The sequence below is a fragment of the Fulmarus glacialis genome, unplaced genomic scaffold, assembly GCF_000690835.1.
Source record: "Fulmarus glacialis isolate BGI_N327 unplaced genomic scaffold, ASM69083v1 scaffold27845, whole genome shotgun sequence".
Classification (NCBI taxonomy): domain Eukaryota; kingdom Metazoa; phylum Chordata; class Aves; order Procellariiformes; family Procellariidae; genus Fulmarus; species Fulmarus glacialis.
Window position 1 is genome coordinate 13,079 of NW_009211658.1, and position 21,158 is coordinate 34,236.

Consider the following 21,158-nt stretch of genomic DNA (forward strand, 5'->3'; position numbering starts at 1 on the left):
CCCCCCGAAAAGAACAGTCTGGTAGCAGAATTTGGCTTTCCTTGTGCCACCAGTTGCATTTTTCTGACCCCATGGCAGACTAGCAGGGAACTAGAGCTGCAGAAAAACCTGTTCAGCTCCCTGAGCTTGGTTTCTGTGAGGTCAGATAACTCATAATATTGGCATGTAAGATGCAGTGGGGTTGAGTGGCCTGGACAGGGGGGAGGCAACCTCTCCTTTTGTTGGAATTAGACTTTTTAGATCAGTTTAGTTCTTTTCAGTGAAATCACAGCTTTGGTGCCCCCATGACATTCTGTTAAATCAAAGCATTTTGTCTTTGGAGTTGCCTTTATTGACTGTATTTGCAGAGCTAAAATCAATGTTTGTTTAATAATGCTTATTTTTCATAAAACAATGACTGATATGTATATTTTTTCTCAATTCTCTGTTAATGAAACATGTAGGGCAGAAAATGTCTTCTGCCTGGAATGCACTTTTTAATGACTTATTGAACTAGCTTTAGCTTTCTGGAGACTGATTACTTTGATTCAAGAATCAATTTGAAAGCCAAAGTTTTGTTTTGTTTGAGCAAAGTATTTCATTATGATCAAAGTATATATGTTGTTGGGTTTTGTTTCAAATACAGCATGGTACTGAACAATCTTGTGTTCCATGTATTGGACTGTGTTTATAAAATTTAGAGAAACTCTTTGAAACCACTAGACTACTTATCCTTCATTTTGTTACTGATGAACGCTATGGGAAGTTGAAAGTAGCAGCAAACCATAGTGTCGGTTTACATTCCTTACTATGAATTTTCTGCTTTGTGTACACATGGATTGTAGCAGTTGGTAAAAGTATGACTATGCATTTGTTTTGTTGTTTGAGACGTGATAACTTCTTTTTCTGTTTTCTTGCAGTAACTGTAAAGAGAAGCTTGTGCACAGTAGATGAACGTTAGACAGGGTGCAGTGCTCCTTCAGCTCTTCCTGATCATATGGGAAAGATAGGGTGCTGGTCTCTTCATTCTCCAATTTGTGTATTACATTCCTAAGCACTTCCAGACATGAGTTTGCTTAACTTATGATGAGTGAATCGGTACTCAGGGTCAGTGGGCAAATATTGGATTGTTGCTTTGTTGCTCGCTGTACTTGTGTTTATGGTGAGTATGTCTTGGACATCCAGGATTTTCGTAAGAGAACTGTAGAATTCATGTTGGATATTGTTTTTTCTGTCAGATCTTAAGACTAGTACCAGCTATACCTCAGGGCTTTTGAGCCCTGGGGAAACATTAGGAGGTCGCTTCCCAATATATTATGGCACAGTGGCAATTCTGAGAGGTAACTTTTCACTGTTGTCTCCTGACCTTTTGTGGTAATTGCTGAGGCTTGTGAGTAGCCTTTGACCCAATTCAGTTGGTCATAGAATCATAGAATAGTTTGGGTTAGAAGGGACCTTTAAAGGTCATCTAGTCCAACCCCCCTGCCGTGGGCAGGGACATCTTTAACTAGATCAGGTTGCTCAGAGCCCTGCCCGTCCTGTACTTTGATGAAATCCTCTCTTCCTGTGGCTCTGGCTCATGAGAGTGAGAGCAAGGAAAAGAACTGGGGTTTGTCCGATCAGTCTGCACTGATTAGACTGTAGCCCTCTAGCAATCACTTTAGACACAAGTTTTGTGCTCTGTACTGATTTCCTACCCAGCACTGTGTATAGTGTTAAATGTCCTCTTTCTTGGAGCCGCTGCCTCCCACCATAGATGATTCAACAGAAGAAATATGTCCTGTACCGTATTTTGCATTGGGGGTGCTTGACTTTGCTGGGACATGCAGATTTTGGGGTCTGGGTTTCCAGCCAATCTGCTGTGCTGGGCTCCTCTTACAGGTGAACATTTTTAAAGCATTTCTCTTCCTTCAGTATCTGTTAATGCAGAAATCCAGGTTTCTGTGCCACTCTAGTCTTGCTGAATGTCTTGCAGCACAGATGTGGCTGACTTGTTGTGTCAGGATGTCTGATTGTGCACAGTGTGGATGCTTCTAATCAATAGCTGTAAATTTTCTGAGAACCTGGTTGTCTTTCGTCTGCTGTTCGTGCAGGTGTACGCAGACTTTTAGTCCTTCTGGACCAAATGCTAAAGCTGAAAGTTAGTCTGCCGTGAGCGTAAGTTGTATTTACATTGTATTTTTGTTCTCTGTCTTCCCCTTACCCTGGTGAAGTGTTGGTACTTTCAAACCTGAGTGTCATAAAGCTCTGAAAAGGTTGGGCTAAACTTTTCCCATGTCTTTAGGGTCTCCAACCGCTGTAGGATCTATTTATTGCTCGTGACGCCCATAGCCTTGCTCTGAGTACCTGATGACAAGTGTGCTGTGTGCACCTCTCTGTAAAAGGGTTCTGTCTGATGGCAGTTGATTTTGTTAGGGAGGCATCCAACTTCTTGAGGGTTCTTGTTCCCTCCCTCACACCTTCTGTACTGCTTGAGCAGGAAATAAGGTATTCCCTGTGATACTCATGACTTTCTACTCTAGGAAATCTAGGACATGATCCTTCGGACTGTGCCAAAGGCTCTGTCTGTACCTGTCAACTACCAAAATACGGCCACCTCTATGCAGACACTGAAAGGAGACAGTGGGCTTCCTCTCCGCTGTCTGCATTTGCTTATGTAAGTTTGAGCTCTTGATGGAGCTTGCTAATGGAGCTTGCTAATCAGCAGCTATCAGGGACAAAGGTATCGCTCCACTGTTGCTGAAAAACGTGGAGCAGAGTGGACATTTTGGGGTGACTTGTTAAGGTTGTGTGCAGAAATCTGGGGTTCATCTCAAAAAATCCTGTTGTTATGGCCCACTTGCGCTGCAAGTGTGCGTGTGGCATGTTGCTTACAGGACCAAAAAGAAATCACTTCTAGGTAGTTGGAATTCCTCAGGAATCAGTATGCATCTTCACCTTTTCCCTGTCTTTTCCTTTTCACAATGTCTTCTCTGGAAGACTCTTCCACGGAAATTATGCAGCTGAAAAAGAAATGAATGGCTGTGTCCTTGTAAGCTTTAAAAGCTAAAAGGGAAGGAAGATTTTATTGCACCGCTTTCAGATGCGGAAAGGCGGTAAGTAGCTCACTAGCTCACATGACAGAGTAACTCTCTATTCTAGTGCAGTGGACTCCAGTCTAGAAACAAAATTCTTAATTGTTCTTGTTTTGTGGAAAGTATTTAAGTATTCTTTTTGGCTGAAATTGTTTCCTTTTGCATGGAAAACAACCATGAAATTGCTTATGCAGTTTTGCTGTTAACTGAGTAATTGGAATGCATCATTACCCCTGGATTTTTTTTCTAGCTTTTTAATCACATTTGGTGGTATGCAATTTCTTTAAATGTGCATTCAAGAATGCCTAGCAACAATGGTTAACTTAATGAAAAGTGCACATGGTTTGCAGACAAATTGGCCAAATACTGAAAATGTTAACACCCTTCTAGCTTTGCCAGCTTCACTTAATTTTCTTTATCATACGGTTGGCCATATAAACTACTTCAGAGGTAATAACTGAGTTCTGGCAAGGGTAGGGGAATACACTTAATATAAAGGTTGCTTAGGTTCTTTAAATGGGTTCAGAGCACAGCTAGCAGAAGCAGCAGTTGGTGCAGCAGTTCCTGGGCTCTGTTTCTAAATGTTCTGAGAAATTCTGGGATTGTCAACAGACTTCTGGGAACCCTTTGAGGAACTGGAGTGCTTGGTGCTGCCAGGAAAGGATAGCTGTAGGAGACCTTCACTTCTAGCAAGGAGCTCTGACCTCTGTCAGGTGTACTTGATCAAAGGGAGGTTGGAGCTTTTGTTCCAGCTGACCCCTGGTTAGGGAGGGTCAAGCACCTTTTTAGCTGTTGCTTAGGACAGGCCTATATACAGTCTAGCCTAGAGCAAAGCTCCCAGAGCGCTGTGAACAGGCATAGCAGTGCAGATGGGGACCATGGACTGTGTTGCGATCAGCATATATGCACTCAGGAATGGTGGTGACATCCTGCACGGTCTCCAGCAGTCATTGTAGCAGCTATCCCTGTAACATCAGAGGCCTTGACCGAAAAAGAGCTACCTTGACCAAAAAAGAGGGTGCATCTCTGCAGGTCTTGGGCAGCAGGGAGTGCCTGGGGCCTCTCACTTAGGCTGGGTAGAGAGACATGTTCTTATTGCTGCAGGAGGTGTGCATTGCTGGAGGACCTGTGTCACCAAGTGAAGGACCTGTGGTTGGATTGAAAACCAATGTCTGAGGTTAGTGATCAGCAGCACTGAAGGCCAGTCACTAGTGAAGTACCCAAAGGTTTGATATCGGGGCCAATTCTGTTTAAAATTTTTGTTAATGACCTGGATGATGGGACAGATTGCACCCTCAGTGTGTTTGCAGCTGATACCGAACTGGGAGGAGTGGCTGGTACACCAGGTGGTTGTGCTGCCAATCAGAGGGACCTCGGCAGCGTTCTCTGAAAGCTTTAAGGCAGGACTGGCATAATGGAGGATGACTTCCTGCTGTTTTAGGTTTGTGGGTATCCTTTTATTCTATCTGGAGACATTGAGAGGGTTAAATATATTCATGCTTAGTATCCTTCCTTATGATACATAGGTATATAAAGTCAAAAAGGCCAACACAGTTGTACTAGCCATTGCATGAAGTACTCTGCTTTGCAAAAGCTGACATCTTCACTTAATTTGCCTTTCTTTACCCTCATCAAGCCATAAAAATGAGCCATATAGCAAAATCTTCAGTTACAGTCTAGTATTTCTCAACATGTTTTTAGTGGGAGTTACTGTTCCACATCTTCTTAGAATACTTCATTCTCTTCCAACGGAGAAGCAGTATGTTTCTGCAGAACAACAATTTAGTTCAGCTTAATCTGTGATCGTGTTGACTCTGAACACTTGCTGAGGTTTTGCATTGTAATGTTTGCAGCTAAAAAAGTGTCATTATTTGAAAGCTGAAGTGTCTTCCTAAGGATATGGGGGGAGTGGATTTTTCAGCCCTCGGCGTTTCTGTTCCAACCACAGATTAACAAAATCTGTCCTAAAGTTTAAAGAAATGAGATCTTACAGTAAGTGGACAAGACATTTTTCTCCCAAAGACTTCCTCAAGAAATCAGCCTGTGGTATTCATGCACAATTTTGGGCCTGGTATTTTCTGTGTTCACTTTATAAATCCTTTTCACTTCACAGCATCTAGGATGCTGGCAGTTCATCTGGAAAAAGAGCCCTGGAACAACTTAAATTAAATCTCAATAGAAAAATGTTCTGGAAATGAGAGAAAGGGAAAAAATATAAAGAGAACATACAGAAATGATAAGTATGCGGAAGGGCTTCATTAAATGAAATTAATTACTAAAAATAGTAAACCTTTTGTTTTCAGGATTTAAAGCTGTCACTCTTACTGCATATGGTTGAATTTTTTAAATATTGTGGAGATAGTGAGATCCCTGGAAGCTGTCTCTTTGAGCCGGGGTAAAGAACAGACTTATGTCAAGTTAGCTTTGTGGCTTTTGACTTTTTTCTGAAGAAGAGTCTGTTTGAATTGCTTGTAGTCATCTTTGTTTCAAGGCAAACGGCGTTTATTTTGCGAATGGAGAAGAGGCTGCTTTATTTGTAATTCATAATGTTTTCCTGAGGTTTTTGAAGGTCAGGCTTTCCAAACCTGTTAAATGTGGTTTTGCCCTTAAACTTCCATAAATGAGACAATTCATCATTTGGCCACGGAACAGAAAGTGGCTTGTGTCCTGGTTTATAAAGCCAAATAAAGCAGTGGGGACACATTCTATATTTAAAAATCATTATCAGTAAAACTAGATATTATTTTCTTTGTTTTTTTCTAGTTACTTTCTGTTGCAATCAAGTCTTTTCAGTAAGACATGCTGGTTTTAACTCATAAGCAGAAGCAGGAATTGGCTTAGATAGCAACGTCTAGTCTATGACTAGACAATAGTCTTAGTCATAGAAACTGTAATAAAGCTGAGTTCAGTTACTGTGGAAGAAAGGTACTGAGCTGTTGCATTGACACTGACCATAGAGGCGTTTAAAGGACAAATATAATGGAAATGCTTAAATATAAACCTAAGCTTTTGGTTTTGTACTCTAAAGGGTAAGTGGAGCATGGTGCAGTAATTCCTGGTGTAGTGTTGATCCAACTAATCCAGCCTTACAAAGCGCAGTGCTTCCCAGGTGCCTTACTAGGTTACGCACAAGACCAAACTATCCAGCTAGGCTGAGCTTTGACACAGCCTGACACAAACGTGATTATGTGGGATTTCTGCAGTGCTCACTTAGTGTTTGCATGACTAATGATAGTTTTGGACAGCATTTATGACTAAACTGGAGATGAAGTAAAACTGTAAAAAGTAATTCAGAATGATTAATTGTAGCTTCAAGCAGTTATTCAGGCAAAAAAACCCAATACTTGCTTCCGTTTTCTAAAATCTATATAAAAGCCTGTAGAATATTTTTTTGGGCAAAGTGAAAGTGATTTTTAAGATTAACATGCTACTTCAGTACCTGTACTAAAACTACTGAACTTAGTTCTATCTCAAGCAGCGTGTTTTCTGGGACTTACTGTGGCCCCCATATTGTAAGTGGGAAAGAATGTGTGTGTTTCAGAGAAGCAAAGCAACTTCCCAGTATCACTGATGAAGCCAAGTGGAAGGACATTGCTGAAGAATGGAGGACTGGCTACTTGGGGCCTGGATCAGGAGAAAAGTTTTGTTTCAGGCTATGGGTTTTAGCTTCAGATTAGTGTGTTTGCAGAGTAGCTGAGATCCATCGTCTGTATCTTTAGTGAAGGACTGAGCGTAGCGTGTTCCCTGTATTTTCAAAAATATACTGTGAGCTATGTGATAGACTAGTAATAAATAGAATCACTTCTATGTTGTGATGATAGGGTTTGATCAGCATAGACTTGTAATGGAAAATCATGCCCTCCTACTGTTAGTTTTGAAGATCGGTGATTAAATACTTGAGATGTTTGTTCACATCCAAAAAATGTTTTGACAAAAATCCTTCAAGAAGCTGCTTTCTTTTCTTTTCTTTTTTTTTTTTTTTGTAAGGACACCTTGTAGTATCAAAACAAAAACTGCCAAGGGGGTAACAAATAGCAACTGCTTGTCTCCAAAGTTGAGCCAAGCAGCGCATGTAGAACATGTTAGGTTCTAAAGTTGTCATTTAGAATATTGAAGTGAAAAAGTGGTCAACAGTTATGATGTGGAGCAGATTTAATATTGGGCTGAAGGACATAAGGAGGAGCTACAAACTAGCATTATCTCCTGTGACCAGTGGACAAAAAAATGACAGAAGAAAACTAGTGGAAACCTACAGAAACAAGTTTTCACTCAATTAAAAATAGACTATGAGAGTGGGTGCTTCAGAAATGTGTGACAGAATAACTAGTCCACTGAAAATTGGCAGAGTCTGTGTTGCTAGCCATGTAGCAGTTTTGGTAATTCCAGGCTTTGATTTAAGGACTACACTAGAAATAAACTCAAAATTTAGATATGGTTCCATGAATGGGAGAAAATACTGTGAGGGAGAGAAGTGTGATTCTTTACCTTCTCTAAACCTTTCATTAATATTTAGTTCTGTAACGTCCCTACTTAAATGAAGTTTGCATATAGGCTGTCTTAATACAAAAAGACCTTGTTCTGTGGAACTGGAAGAACCTCAGGTTAGTGTAGTGTTGGATTCCTCGTTCTGTCATTTGGGATCATAGTGCAGTTTTAAGGGACACTAATCCAGCCTCCTGCTCAGAGCAGAGTCAGGTCTGAGGTCAGACAGGTTACTCAGGACTTTGTCCCATCTGGTCTTGTAAACCTCCACATGCTCCAATCCCCTGAGCATCTTGGTGGCCCTTTGCTGAGCTCACTCCAATTTATCAATGTCTTTCCTGTATTGGGGGACATTAAAAATTGGATGCATTATTCTAGGTGTGGTCTAGTGAGTGTTGAGTAAAGGGGCATGATCTCTTCCTTCTGTCTTCTGGCTGTACTTCTGTTAGTACAATGTAGGATGCTGTTAACCTTCTCTGTCATATGCACTGCTGGTTCATGCTCGCCTTGCTCTCTACTGTGATTCCCGGGTCCTTTTCCACAGAGCTGCTCTCCAGCCAGTAAGTGCCCAGTCTGTGTTGTTGCCAGGGTTTCTTCCTTCCCATGGTCAGGACTTTGCGTTTGTCCTTGTGGCATTTCATAAGGTGCCTGTTGGCCCATTCCTCCACCATGTTTAGGTCCTTCTGGGTGGCAGCCCTGCCCTCCAGTGTATTGACAGGTTCCTCCCAACCTGGTGTCATCTCCAATCTTGGTGAGAGCACACTCCCATCACCTCCTCCAGGTCGTGGATAAGAAGTTAAACAGCAGGTCCCAGATAGTTCCCTGCAAAACTCTACTTGTTGCAGGCATACATGTAGAGTGTGGGGTTTTTTTGGGGAGTTTTTTTGGTCTCTTTTTGAAGATGGATGCAGATGCAGCATTTGCCTTCCTGCAGTTGTTGGGGACCTCTTGCAATTTCCATAACCATTCAAAGATGATAGAGAGCAATTTTGACCAGGACATGAGCCCGGTGTCTCAATACCCTTAGAAAGAGCCCATCTTGTCCCATGATGGGTCAAGTTCTCTCAACCAATCAGTCCCTGGCTTGATCTTCATCCACTGGTCCTTCTCCTTGAACTCTCAGAGGCCTGTTAGACTTCGCTGGAGAGAGAGGCAAAGAAGGCATCATGTACCACTCTCACCAAATCACACACCCTATTCAACAGCTGTCCCACATTTTCCTTTTTCAGCCTTGTACTGCTGAGACAGCAGTAGAAGCTTTTCTTGTTACCCTTGATATTATTTTTTTGTTTGTTTGCATTCCTTTCAAGTCTCAACTACAGTTGAGCTCTGGCTTTCCTGAGACTGAGTGGACAGTGTTTCTAAATTCCTCCTTTTGCAGGCTGTCGCTTCTTCCATCTCCTGTATGCTGCCTGTTTGCATTGGAGCTCTGCCATGAGTCCCCTGCTTAGCCAGGCTGCTCTGCTGACACATCTGCTTGTTTTCCTGGGTGTTAGGATGTTAGGAAACAAAAGATGCTGTATGTATAGTGTTGACTCATCTCAGGGGGTTAGAATATAGCCTCTTGATCACTTGCTCTGCCAATCCTACCTTGCTGCACTTCTGCATTGGCATAACCCTTATTTTGGAAGTTTGATGCAAGGGTGCTTGCATTTTTCTCAGGGTTGATGTGATTATTTATCCCCAGCTATACAATAGTGTAACTGTACTAAAGGAAGCCTACACAAGGCACATCTGAGTACTTTTAATCTGTTCTCATCCTCTGAAACTACAGTCACCACTTTGAGTTCTGCTTTTTCAGCACATTGATGTCAGGTATTTGGACATGGTATTTCTTGATGCATTCATACATATTTAAGCTATCTGGTTATCACTCACAGCACGTTTTGTAAAGCCAAACAAACAAAAAAACCAAACCCAACTATCTTTCAAAGATGCCACATCCTCCCCTGAGTGACGTTTGGGGAGATCTGTTCCATCCTTCTGTGTTATTTACTTGGGCTTTTTTAATTTAATCTCAAAACACTGTTTCCCAGTTCAAAAAAACAAATTCTGAACTGAAATGCCTTCATACTGCAGTGCTCTGACATAACAGGAGCGGGGTTTAAATTTAGGTTTTCTTGAGAAGGATAGGATGGGGAGAATCTGTGTTAGCTGCTTTCGGGGGGACAGCTAGTCTGTAGTGAAGTGGAAAGTAAGCACTAGCGCTGATCTTATTAGACTCTCTAGTGAAACTAGAGTCGTCAGTCAGTAGTGGGAGGGGAATAAGAAGCGAGCTAGTAACTGAAGCAGTGCATCTCAGGGAGCTGGGAAAAGAAGCAAGGACATGGACAGAAAACCAAGTAATGCACAGAAAGAAAATGAGTGCCCTCTTTCATGAAAGGGCTTTTTATCATGGAAACAAAACCAGATTCTTTCTGCTGAGGGAGTATATTAGTTTGCTTAAAACTAGGTTTTATGGTCACTTTGTTAATTATTCATACAGATAAGGACCTACTTGTTTCTTTTTTTATCTTTGTCTCTTGAGCAGATTTGCATTTATGTATATACAAACTTTTTAAAAGTTTTTTTTTAAAGGTTTTTTAATTACTATCTGCCAAAGTAGTTTGAAAACTGTTACAGTACTGCCTTCTTTTGCATGATAGGTTTCTGGCATGATAAACATGATAAAGCGAATTACTTGTCTTCTTGCCTGGGATAAACACTTGACATAAATCATATCACTGTGTAAATGCTGATTCCTTATGTATTTTCTGGTATGCCCTAAAAGGAAGGTAGTTTGTACTGTTTAGGAGGAGGGAATACAGAGTAAAATTGTGAAGCAGAGAGCATTCCTGAAAAGTGATCTGTCAGGGGATTGGTGGAACATGCCTCTTCCAGTGACAGACTGTTGTGTGTTAGATATCCTAGCCTGTTTAGAGGTGAAAATTAGTAACTGAATGGCAGGAGATGGCTGAGACTGATGGTATTAAGTATTTAGAGCAAGAGAAGTTAATATATGTTGTCAATTTTGCGTGGGTTAGCTTTTTTTAGCACTTAAGGACTGCAAAATCATATTACGTTGATGTAATAAGCAGTGATAAGTATAGTCGAAGAGGGAAGGTCTATATTCTAGTTATTTGTGGAGGAAGATAGGTAATTGATGTTTTCTTATCTAGTGGCAGGTAAAAGTTAACAGGACTATAATTTCTGGGTTTAATACAAACTTACTATCAAATGCCTACAGTGAATATGAGAAAATCTGGTAACTGTTGTAACCTTGCCACTTTTCAAACCCTTCTTTTTTTAATCTGTGTTTGTTTCTGTCAACCCCATTATGTCCCTGCTCTCTTTTCCCAGGGCTTTCAAACTCTTTGAAAAGGAATAGTCATTGAGCAACCTCTATAAAATTAGAAGTAGGGAAGGTGCAGAATTTTCAGATGAAAACAGTAAAGAAGGCCAAGGGAATATGGTCACACTTGTGTGTACTTTGGGGAACAGACACTTGAAAGGATAAGCGTGTGTAAGCTCAAGGACAGTATTTGCACAAGAACAGGTGGATACGAAGTATGAAGACCTGCATTTAGAAGAGGAGAGCATTGGAGGGGGTTTGTAGAACGTGCTTTCAATCAGAGTGCCTGGGACAAAAATCTAACTGCTTTTAATGTGAAGCTTGCTTACATTTTAGGGAAAGGGAATATGCACAGTTTGTGACTGTACCCATATCATGTGGTCCCTTTTGGTCCTGTGTGTCCATGAGTGCTGTTAACTTACATACAGGATAAAACCAAAACTAAGTAGCCTAATCTTCCTTGTCACTGTTCTTGAACAGTGCATAAACATATAACCTGTCTGATGCTTTGCAAGAAAACTGCTGGGTGAGTAACGGCTGCCTGCCTACTGTGTTCTCTGGGAACTTGTTGCAAGAAAATACGGAAGGATACTCGCTTGCACTGGTCATAGGTGAGCCCCTGTTCTCCATGACTAAAGATAGCTTAATAAATTTATACGGTGTGGAATCCTGCTGCTCTTCCCCTGCCAGGAGAATACAGTCACCCCCTCCCCAGTGCAGCGTCCACCTGGGGAGTGACAGCCCTGATTGCCAAGGCTCAGTGGTTCAGACTGGGAGGGATTAGTCTTGTTGAAGTCTGTTTCCTTGGTCTTTAAGGGCCTATTTCCATAAACTTTGTTAGGACCTGGTTCTATTCAGTAGTTTGCTGGAATATTCATGTTTATGTGCTTTTTGGGACAGATAGAAAATGTTAAAAAGCAGCTGGTACTCTGAGCCTTCGGAGCAGGTGCTGGCATGCTGTACCTGTGAGGGGTGTCAGACTCTTCCCACCCTCTTAGGAGAGAAAAAGTAATTGCCTACTGTGTGCGTGACATTTGTTCCCTCTTAAACTTACCTTTGTTTTCTTTGTCAGATTGTAGAGAAATAAGCGAGTGTCCAGGTGCTAAACATTTTTCTAATCGTTAAATTATTTGCTTTCTTAATCAGGGGAAAAGAATCTCAGTAGGTGGACTAACCAGATTTGATCTAAATGATTGACCATCTCTGACTAATAAAACAGAAAATTAATGTTATAAAGAAATCAACAAAAAACATGCTGTAGGTACATGTAAGATATGTCTGCAAAATCCTGATCAATGTGATCTGTAGATCTTTAAAGGATAAGGGTACAGAAGCTGGTGTCTAAGATCTTGCCTTTATTGCATTTATTTGTTTCCTATGCAGAGTTAAATCCCACTTGGCTATCAAAGAGTGATTTGCCATTACAGTTGTGCAGAAGCGTCTGGTGTCACGAGAGTTTGATCTGTGCTAGTGGAGATGTTTTAACACTAGGTCTGTAAGAGAACAGCATGTTGTTCTTGTACGAGGATTGAACACAAAGGGGATCTGGCTTCTTTAAGAGCTTTAGCAGACAGTAAAAATTAACTGGGACTGTTTATACAAGGAGTGTATTAGGAAACGGGCAATGACATTATTTGGGTTTAGATGAGTTACTGGTCTATTATGATTCACAACAAAGCAGACAAATGCAGAGGATGTGCCAGGGAGTTGTGCTGTTGCAGTTGTTCTGTAGTCAATCTGTCATGTATAGTGTTAGTAATAACACTGTGAGGGTTATCTGGAGCTTCCTTCCATCCCTTGTGGCTTTTAAATTCATAGGTCTTAATTCCTTCAGTAGACTAGTGATTCTTTTTTCAGTAAATGGAGTTAATCTGCAGTATCTGTTACAGCCCTTTTCTTCTATTTCTCTGACACTTTGTGCTAGGATAATCACCATTTGACTCTTTGGGGGGATATATTTGGTGTTCTGAAATGTCTGGAAAGTGTAAGAAAACTTCCTTGCCAGCTAAGACTATTGCGGAGCCACGCTGTGCGATTAGAAAAGGGCTGTATTTCAGAAGAGAATCATCCACTATAATGATAAGCTGTGTCTTCTAGTGTTCTCAAACCTAACAATGGAGCTTAATAATAACTTAAAAATAGTATATTGTTAAAGTAAAATAGCACATTTTCCTATGCATGCTTACAGTTTTCTTTAGAAAATCCCACAGATCTGGCTGAAACAAGAAGTTGTCTGAAAAGGTGTATCTTTTACTGAATGGGAGTTGCTTTATTGCACTGAGACAGTCTTGAAAGTATTTTAGTTATTTTTAGGTCTACAGTGATAAGAGCCTCTGATTGTTGGGAAATTGTAACCCAATGAAAACGATTTTAGTATGTAGTGTTATAATTGATAGTAGCATTTGTGGAGGTTGGAGATAGAAGCAGAACAAATAAATATCGAAATAAGTATTCTTTGCCTTAAATGTTTTAAAGATTTGTATTGTTACTCTAAAATTATTCTTGTAAGAGTTAAAAGTAAACTTACATAAAGTAATAGTACATGAATTGACTGCATTAAAGAGAATTTTTCGCTCTTCAGTTTCATCCTGTGTTTGGGAGACTTACTGCTCCTTAGCTATATGAACGTATGAAGGATTGAAAACTTTTTTTTCCCCTCTTGTCTCCAGGAGTGAAGGTTGGAATAGCTACACAGAAATGAGTAGCCTGATGATTTCTTACCCAGCAGTCATCCGTTGACACTTTCTCACTTTCTGCTCTTTATCTACAAGAGTTTGTACCTATGAACTTTGTTACAAATTCTTGCCTTTGTTCGCCTTAAGTTTACGTCGGAGTCGGTATTTTAGTCTTGAATTTCTTACTGTTGATGGATCATCTGATACACACTGTCCTTGAAGACAGAGGGATGTCCAAAGTGGCAAATGAAAGAGCTTTGAGTTACTTCATATGGTGTATGCCAGTCTTGAGAAACTTCTTTGGCTTATTTAAATGTTTGCTGTGTGGATTATGTTTATGTTGAGTTCATTTTTTCTCGTTTGCATTTCCTTTAATTTTCATGGTGATAACTTTCTTTTTGTTAGGATTAATTTAAAAAATGTTCTTCCATGTAGGACACAGCTTAGGCTACGGCTTTGTGAACTACGTTACTGCAAAAGATGCTGAAAGAGCAATAAACACACTGAATGGCCTCAGACTTCAATCAAAAACTATCAAGGTAGGATGTCTAGATTTTTTCCATCTTTTATGAAAATGACATTCTAATAAACTTCATTCTGGTGGTAAGGCTTGTGTGCTCTCCAGCTGTAAGAAAGGTAGAATCTGGGAGAAGAGTAGTAAAGTGAGCTGTTAAGCCTCTCTAGTTTTGTAACAGCTTTGTATTCAAAGATTCCCTTTTTTCATTCCCACCATTTTTACAGCAGTAGGGGGGATCATTCCAAATTGTTGCCAGGCTTCTGAACTCACGTATATCTCAGGTACTTGATGATCTCTATTTTAAATCTTGTTAATACACATGCACTCCTTTTCCAAAATAACGCCTAGTACTGTATGTGTAGGAAATCACACCTGCGTAGGTGATATTTGTAACTTTCTCTAGTAGCAGAAATTAAGATAGAAAACTGCACTCCAGCTGGTAAAATCTTTGTATGAGGCTTTAAAAAAATACACTGATAGCACAAGGTCTTCGTGGTCTGTGGTTCTTGACAGGTCCAGTATCCAAGTCGGAACTTTGGGGATTCTTCAATGTAGCAAATATGTTTGTAGCAAGACAAAGGGATTCTTCAATGTAGCAAATATGTTTGTTGGAAGCATTGGTATTAGTGTACAGCTGTCTCTTCATAGGAATGCCACTATATTCTTTATCTGTTGGGTAAGCCCAAAATGGACTTACATAGGGACATGACTTTTCTTTTTTTGTTCTGGCAATTTCCCCCTACCTTCTCCTTGTTCCGCTTTTTTGAACTCCAGTAAAAAATGCCTGCATTGTTTAGTGGGAAATAAATTAAAGTGACAAAAGAAATTACTCTTTCCTATTTACACCCTGAACATACTTTTTTTTTTTGAAAGGTTTCCTATGCTCGTCCAAGTTCTGAAGTTATCAAGGATGCTAATTTATATATTAGTGGACTACCAAGGTCAATGACACAAAAAGATGTAGAAGATATGTTTTCACGTTTTGGGCGCATCATCAACTCGCGTGTGCTTGTGGATCAAACTACAGGTGTGTTCTGTTGCATTAGCTTCATAAAACTGTAGCATATAGGATGTTTTATGTTTTTTCAGAGACTGGTAGTTCCTAAATTAACCATGACATTTGGTGTCAACCACTGAAATAATTTTAATGGGATATCCTTTTCCAATGACTTTTTTTTTTTTTAAACACAGAATGGCTTATGCTGCCTCCTTTGCTAGCTTACAGTCTAAACCTCATATTGTATTTTATGCTCTTACTGTCAGTTTTACCAGGCTGAGCTGCTGATTTGCCAAATCTACTCTCTTGCTATGACACTTGATATTACTGTAGTGCAGTGTGCTTCTGGGCAATGTGGAGTGCTAACGTTAACTTTACTTTACACAAATGCAACTATTATCCACAGGTAAATTCCAGGCCTTAATTATATCTTAAAAAGCAAAACAATAATGTGTTTTGTCTTTTATACTGACTTGGAACTCACTCACAATTTCCTCATATTTTAAAACATTTGAGGTGTCTTACAGTCCTCTGGGGTTACTGTTAACCAAAAGAATGAACTTAATACACTTAATACTACCCTCTTAAATTTTCTGAATGTATTTTGTTTATTAAAAAAAAGACAAATAAAAGGGAGAAGTTGCTTAGTTAAGCACTCAGCTCAGGAGAGACCAAAGTTAAGGATTTCCTTTATAATGTTAATTATGACTCAGTGTTACAATGTGTCTTCAGAGTTTTAATTTCTTACCTAATTATTTCAGACTGTATAACTGGAGAGTATGGCTTATTCTGTAACCTTAGGTGTTCTGTGTTTTTTCCGGTAGCCCATATTCATGTATGAATTTGGAGAGAACTTCTACAAATACACTTTTTCATTGATCATGCATGTGCTATATTAGAATAGAAGATAGTCTAATTCTAGCAATTTCACATTTAACATTTATATATGGTGGTATGTACATTTATACACAGTAGTTAAGCAACAACTTTCATGCTCTGTGAGGAATCTGCTGTAATTTAGAGTAGGCCATCAGCAGCTTTTGGTGGGATTAATCTGACTAAATGCTGAAGTCTACAATGTTTAGTATCTCCATCAGAGCTAGCTCCTTGTGTAGGCATCTGCTTTTAAGTGTTTCGATTTGGGCAGACTGCACTGTAAATGCGATTGTGTAAAAGAAATCTGAGGTGACTAGATGAGATCTGGATACTGACACTGTAGACACTCCAGTGTCGAGTAAGGAAAATCCTATCCTTCCTTTCCTAGAGAGAAGGATTAATTTTGTCCAACTTTGATATCTGTATGGTTCTGTCTCTAGAGCTAGTTATCTAGGTGACAACTATAGGTAGAAGCAAGAAAAAGATTTCTAGAGCACAGAAAACTTATTAATACAAGCGTCCAAAATAGTCATCCTTCTCTGCCTGCCAGTGGAGTCTAGATAGCTAGCATCCGTCTTTGACAGAGCTCTAAAATGAGATGATGGAAGTCATACAATTAAAATCTCTCCAGGAATAATATAGTTTTCATTGAGTGTGCTGAGGCATGATGCTGTCTAATTCAGTGTCAGCTCAGAATATACTGCTTGCTTTCAAATAACCTTGATAATGTATTGTTTGAAGAATATATTCCGTTTACATTATAAAGTTTAATGCATGCATAGCCTAGGTTTCTTTTCACTTTAAGAACATAGCTATGTCTTGGCTTTAAAACCTGCGTTTCTGTCTTGGTTTAACCCCAGCCAGCAACTCAGCCCCACACAGCCGCTCACTCACTCCCCTGCAGGATGGGGGAGTGGAAGAGTAAAAGTAAGAAAACTCATGGGTTGGGATAAAGACAGTTTACTAGGCAAAGCAAAAGCCGCGCGTGCAAGCAAAGCAAAGCAAAACAAGGAATACATTCACTCCTTCCCATCGGCAGGCAGGTGTTCAGCCATCTCCAGGAAAGCAGGGCTCCATCACGTGTAGTGGTGACTTGGGAAGACAAACGCCATAACTTCGAACGTCCCCCCCTTCCTTCTTCTTCCTCCAGCTTTACATGCTGCTTATGACGTCACGTGGTGTGGAATATCCCTTTGGTCAGTTGGGGTCAGCTGCCGCGGCTGTGTCCCCTCCCAACTTCTTGTGCACCCCCAGCCTACTTGCTGGTGGGGTGGGGTGAGGAGCAGAAAAGGCTTTGACTCTGTGTAAGCACTGCTCAGCAATAACAAAAAAATCTCTGAATTATCAACGCTGTTTTCAGCACAAATCCAAAACATAGCCCCATACTAGCTACTATGAAGAAAATTAACTTTATCCCAGCCAAAAACCAGCACGGTTTCATATCTTGATCTAGTCCCAGTCAGGGCAAATTTTAATTTGTGCTTTTAGACATACCTTCTCAGCAGAGGTTGTTCTCTAGCTTTTGAGACTTAATCTGTTTAAAAATATGCTTTCTACAAGATTTATATTTTTAAATGAACACTGTGATCGATCAAGTGAGAAAAGCTAAGGTGAACAGCGTGGAAGTGGAGAAGAAGTAACAGTATGTTTGGCTCTGGGATAGTCCTTGCTGACTTCTGGTCGATGCTGCTGTTCTGTGCCTTTCCAGGGTGGGGCATATGCTTCCTCCCGGCACAGAAAGATTAATGTTAATGGTATTGGAGCATACAGTGCTGTCAGCTCTAATTTGATGAACCGATCTGATCCAGCCTCCTGTTTTGGAAGTAACCAGCAAGAAATAAAAAAATGGAATAACTTCTTCACAGACTGACTCCTTTCCAGATAGCTCTAGAAACACCAGCTGTACAGTTGGTGCTGGCCATCTCCCGCCATGGTTCTACAGTTCTTTTCTTCAAAAAATGCAGTGACTTAAGAAATAGGCCTTCTTTGTGTGACTTAACAACATGCAATAAACAAGATGAGTTGTTATTTATGGAAGTTCTCCCGGTGCCCCAAATGAAAATACGCCTTTCCTAGAGACCATTTTATGGGTAGTTGTAGGGGTTGGAGTCCCTTTTGCTTGCTTGCCGCATGCCTAGGGTTTTGTCATGCTGCATTTCCTTCTGTGAAATATAGGAAATAATGTTCAATTGTTACAAACAACTTTGTGATTTATGATAAGCTTAAACAACTTCTGAAACTGTCTTTGAAGATTGCCCTATGTGGGTGTAGAGTAGAGACAACATGAAAGTATTTGATATGGCCCTTTCTGAAACAGAGTTGGTCAAGTCCTAGAATTAGTCTAGCCATAATATCTGCTTTGGAGTGAAATTTAAACAAAATGTACCCTTTTAGCTTCACTGTGATGAACAATATTTCCAGACTATGGTCAAGTCACAGATGGAGGGCATGGGGGAAGAGGTCTTATAAGGCATAACTTTTACCTCAGTCAAGAAAGGTAACAGCATCCAGTGGCTGGGGTCTAGAACTAGAAAAAAAGATGCAAATGTTTAACAGCAGTGTAATTGTTTCAGTACAGTTACCAAGAGGTAATTCTTAATCAGTTTTTAATGAATTAAAAATAGGGTATGTGACAGCTAGAAATAATGGCAGTGGTATAGATGAAATATGATCCCTTCATTACAGAAGGTTAAATTACCTTATTAGAGTTAGACCTTCATGCCCTCATCTGCGAACCAGAGTGTGTTTTCAGCATGGAAAACTAAAAACATTTGGAAAAATCAGTGTCCATTTTGTGTTTGCAGATGCTTTTTAGTGATAAAATAATCAAAGCTAAGGGGTTTTGTTTTGTTTTTAACGGACTGGAATTATTTCTTGCTTTTTTGTGGAATTCATTTAAAATGTTGGGAGGTTTTTTTGGTAATGGAAATGTCGGTTGGTGATGGATTTCATGGAATTCTACCATGTTGGATTTTTTTTCATTAAGTGTTTTAGTGTTGTTTATAGCTGAAATGAATGTGTTAATTTGTCTTTTGTTTCTTAATTTTCTACTTTATCCTCTAGCTGCTGAAGAAACATTAGTAAATGTAGAGAACTTGAAAGCTGTGACCACAGAAATATTTAACTTTTTTGTTTTTTGCTTTCAAAGTTATTTTGAGTTTATCCTGAACTTCAATTTTTTTTATTTTTTTTTTTTTATTGGTTTGGTTAAAAGGTTTGTCCAGAGGGGTCGCATTTATCCGGTTTGACAAAAGGTCAGAAGCAGAAGAGGCAATTACAAATTTCAATGGTCACAAACCCCCAGGTTCCTCCGAACCCATTACAGTGAAGTTTGCAGCCAATCCTAACCAGAACAAAAATGTGGCACTGTTATCGCAGCTGTGTCATTCACCAGCTAGACGGTTTGGAGGGCCAGTGCATCACCAGGCGCAAAGATTCAGGTAGGTTAGGAAGAATAATGCATTTAAGGCTGTACTACTATTCCCGTGTCCGTCTGGGAAACTGTACTCTTGCAGCTGTGCAGTAATATCTTCATTGCAGCATGTGTGAATGAATACATAGTGCACTATATGTCCTGCAGTGTTATGTAAATAAATTGTTGAATTAAAATATGATTAAAGTAAAATATTACTTGTAAAATTTATATTGAAGTTAATTATGTAAAGGTACATACACTATGGTGTCTATTTCTACAACTGAGTGTGTAGTGAGATGATAGAAAGTAGCAGATTCCAGATGGGTATTTGTAGATACCTGTCTCAACAGATCCCCATTCTGTAGTCCATATATCTGCATGCAGATATAATTTGGCAATTTAATTAAAGCTCTGAACCATTGGTTCCAGCAGGTAGGTGTCATAGTAAAATAGGAAGACCTTATTTCTGATTAAGAGATTCTGTGGGATTTCTTCCTACATCTTGAGCTGTGCAGTGTTCTGTCTTTCCTTGAATCCTCCTAAATTCAGTAAGATTATTGAGTAATTGCAACATACTGTCTGCTTCCAGAGCTGTGGAAGATACTATGTATTTTGCCTTTGAGAATTGCCTTAGTTGCTTTGAATATGAATTGCTTGGATTTGAATTGCCTTAGTTGCCTAAAGGAGGGTGTTGATAGTTGGACTGTGCTCTGGAAAATGCATTATATTTACTGTCTTGCAGATAAGTAATTGGCTTTGTTAAGAGATGTGTTCATGAGCGTTTCTGAGAGTAGTGTTTCCCTGCTGAGAATTTACTTTTTTTTTCTTTTTCTCCCCTGAGGTATCCAATTAGCTCAGCAAAATTGGACTAAAAACTCAAATAGCTTTTTGCAGTGCTACTGTTCCAGTATTGCTGTGACATTTCCGTGATGCTTTGGTTTAGCGTTCTAAGAACAGCTAAACATGTGTCTCCAATGAGAATTAGTACCTTGTAGTCATCTGTTGTTTTACACTAAGGGTGATTGAACAGGTTGCCCAAAGAGACTGTGGAGTGTTCATCCTTCCCTAGTCCTGCTGGCCACGCTATTTCTGATACAAGTCAGGATGCTGTTGGCCTTCTTGGCCACCTGGACACACTGCCGGCTCATATTCAGTCAGCTGTCAACCAACATCCCCAGGTCCTCTTCTGCCAGGCAGCTTTCCAACAAAAAAAGCTTATAGCGTTGCGTGAGGTTGTTGTGACCCAAGTGCAGGACTGGTACTGAGCCTTGTTGAATCTCATACAATTGGCCTTGGCCCATCAACAAAGCCTGTCCAGATCCCTCTGTAGAGCCTTCCTACCCTCAAGCAGATCAACACTCCTGCCCAACTTGGTGTCATCTGCAGACTTACTGAGGGTGCACTCAATCCCCTTCTCCAGATCATTGATACAGATATTAAACAGAATTGGCCCCAATACTGAGCCCAGGGGAACACCACTTGTGACCGGCCACCAACTGGATTTAACTCCATTCACCACAACTCTTTGGGCACGGCCATCACCCAGCGAAGAGTACGACCATCCAAGCCATGAGCAGCCAGTTTCTCCAGGAGAATGCTGTAGGAAATGGTGCCAAAGGCTTTACTAAGGTGTAGGTAGACAGAATCCACAACCTTTCCCTCATCCACTAAGCAGGTCCCCTTGTCATAGAAGGAGATCAGGTTAGTCAAACAGGACCTGCCTTTCATAAACCCATGGTGACTGGGCCTGATTGCCTGGTTGTCCTATACGTGCCATGTGGTAGCACTCAAGATAATCTGCTCCATAACCTT

General features: G+C 40.2%; 1 protein-coding gene across 1 annotated transcript in view; it reads left to right on the forward strand.

The window, feature by feature from the left end:
• The window catches only part of ELAVL1 (ELAV like RNA binding protein 1), a 21,685-nt gene extending 2,181 nt beyond the window's left edge, over positions 1-19,504 (forward strand). The window contains exons 2-4 of the mRNA XM_009577624.1: positions 13,977-14,080; positions 14,932-15,085; positions 19,146-19,504. Coding sequence (XP_009575919.1) covers positions 13,977-14,080; positions 14,932-15,085; positions 19,146-19,375 — 488 coding nt within the window. The 3' untranslated portion in view covers positions 19,376-19,504. The remainder of the gene's footprint in view (positions 1-13,976; positions 14,081-14,931; positions 15,086-19,145) is intronic.
• The last annotated feature ends 1,654 nt before the right edge of the window (positions 19,505-21,158 follow it).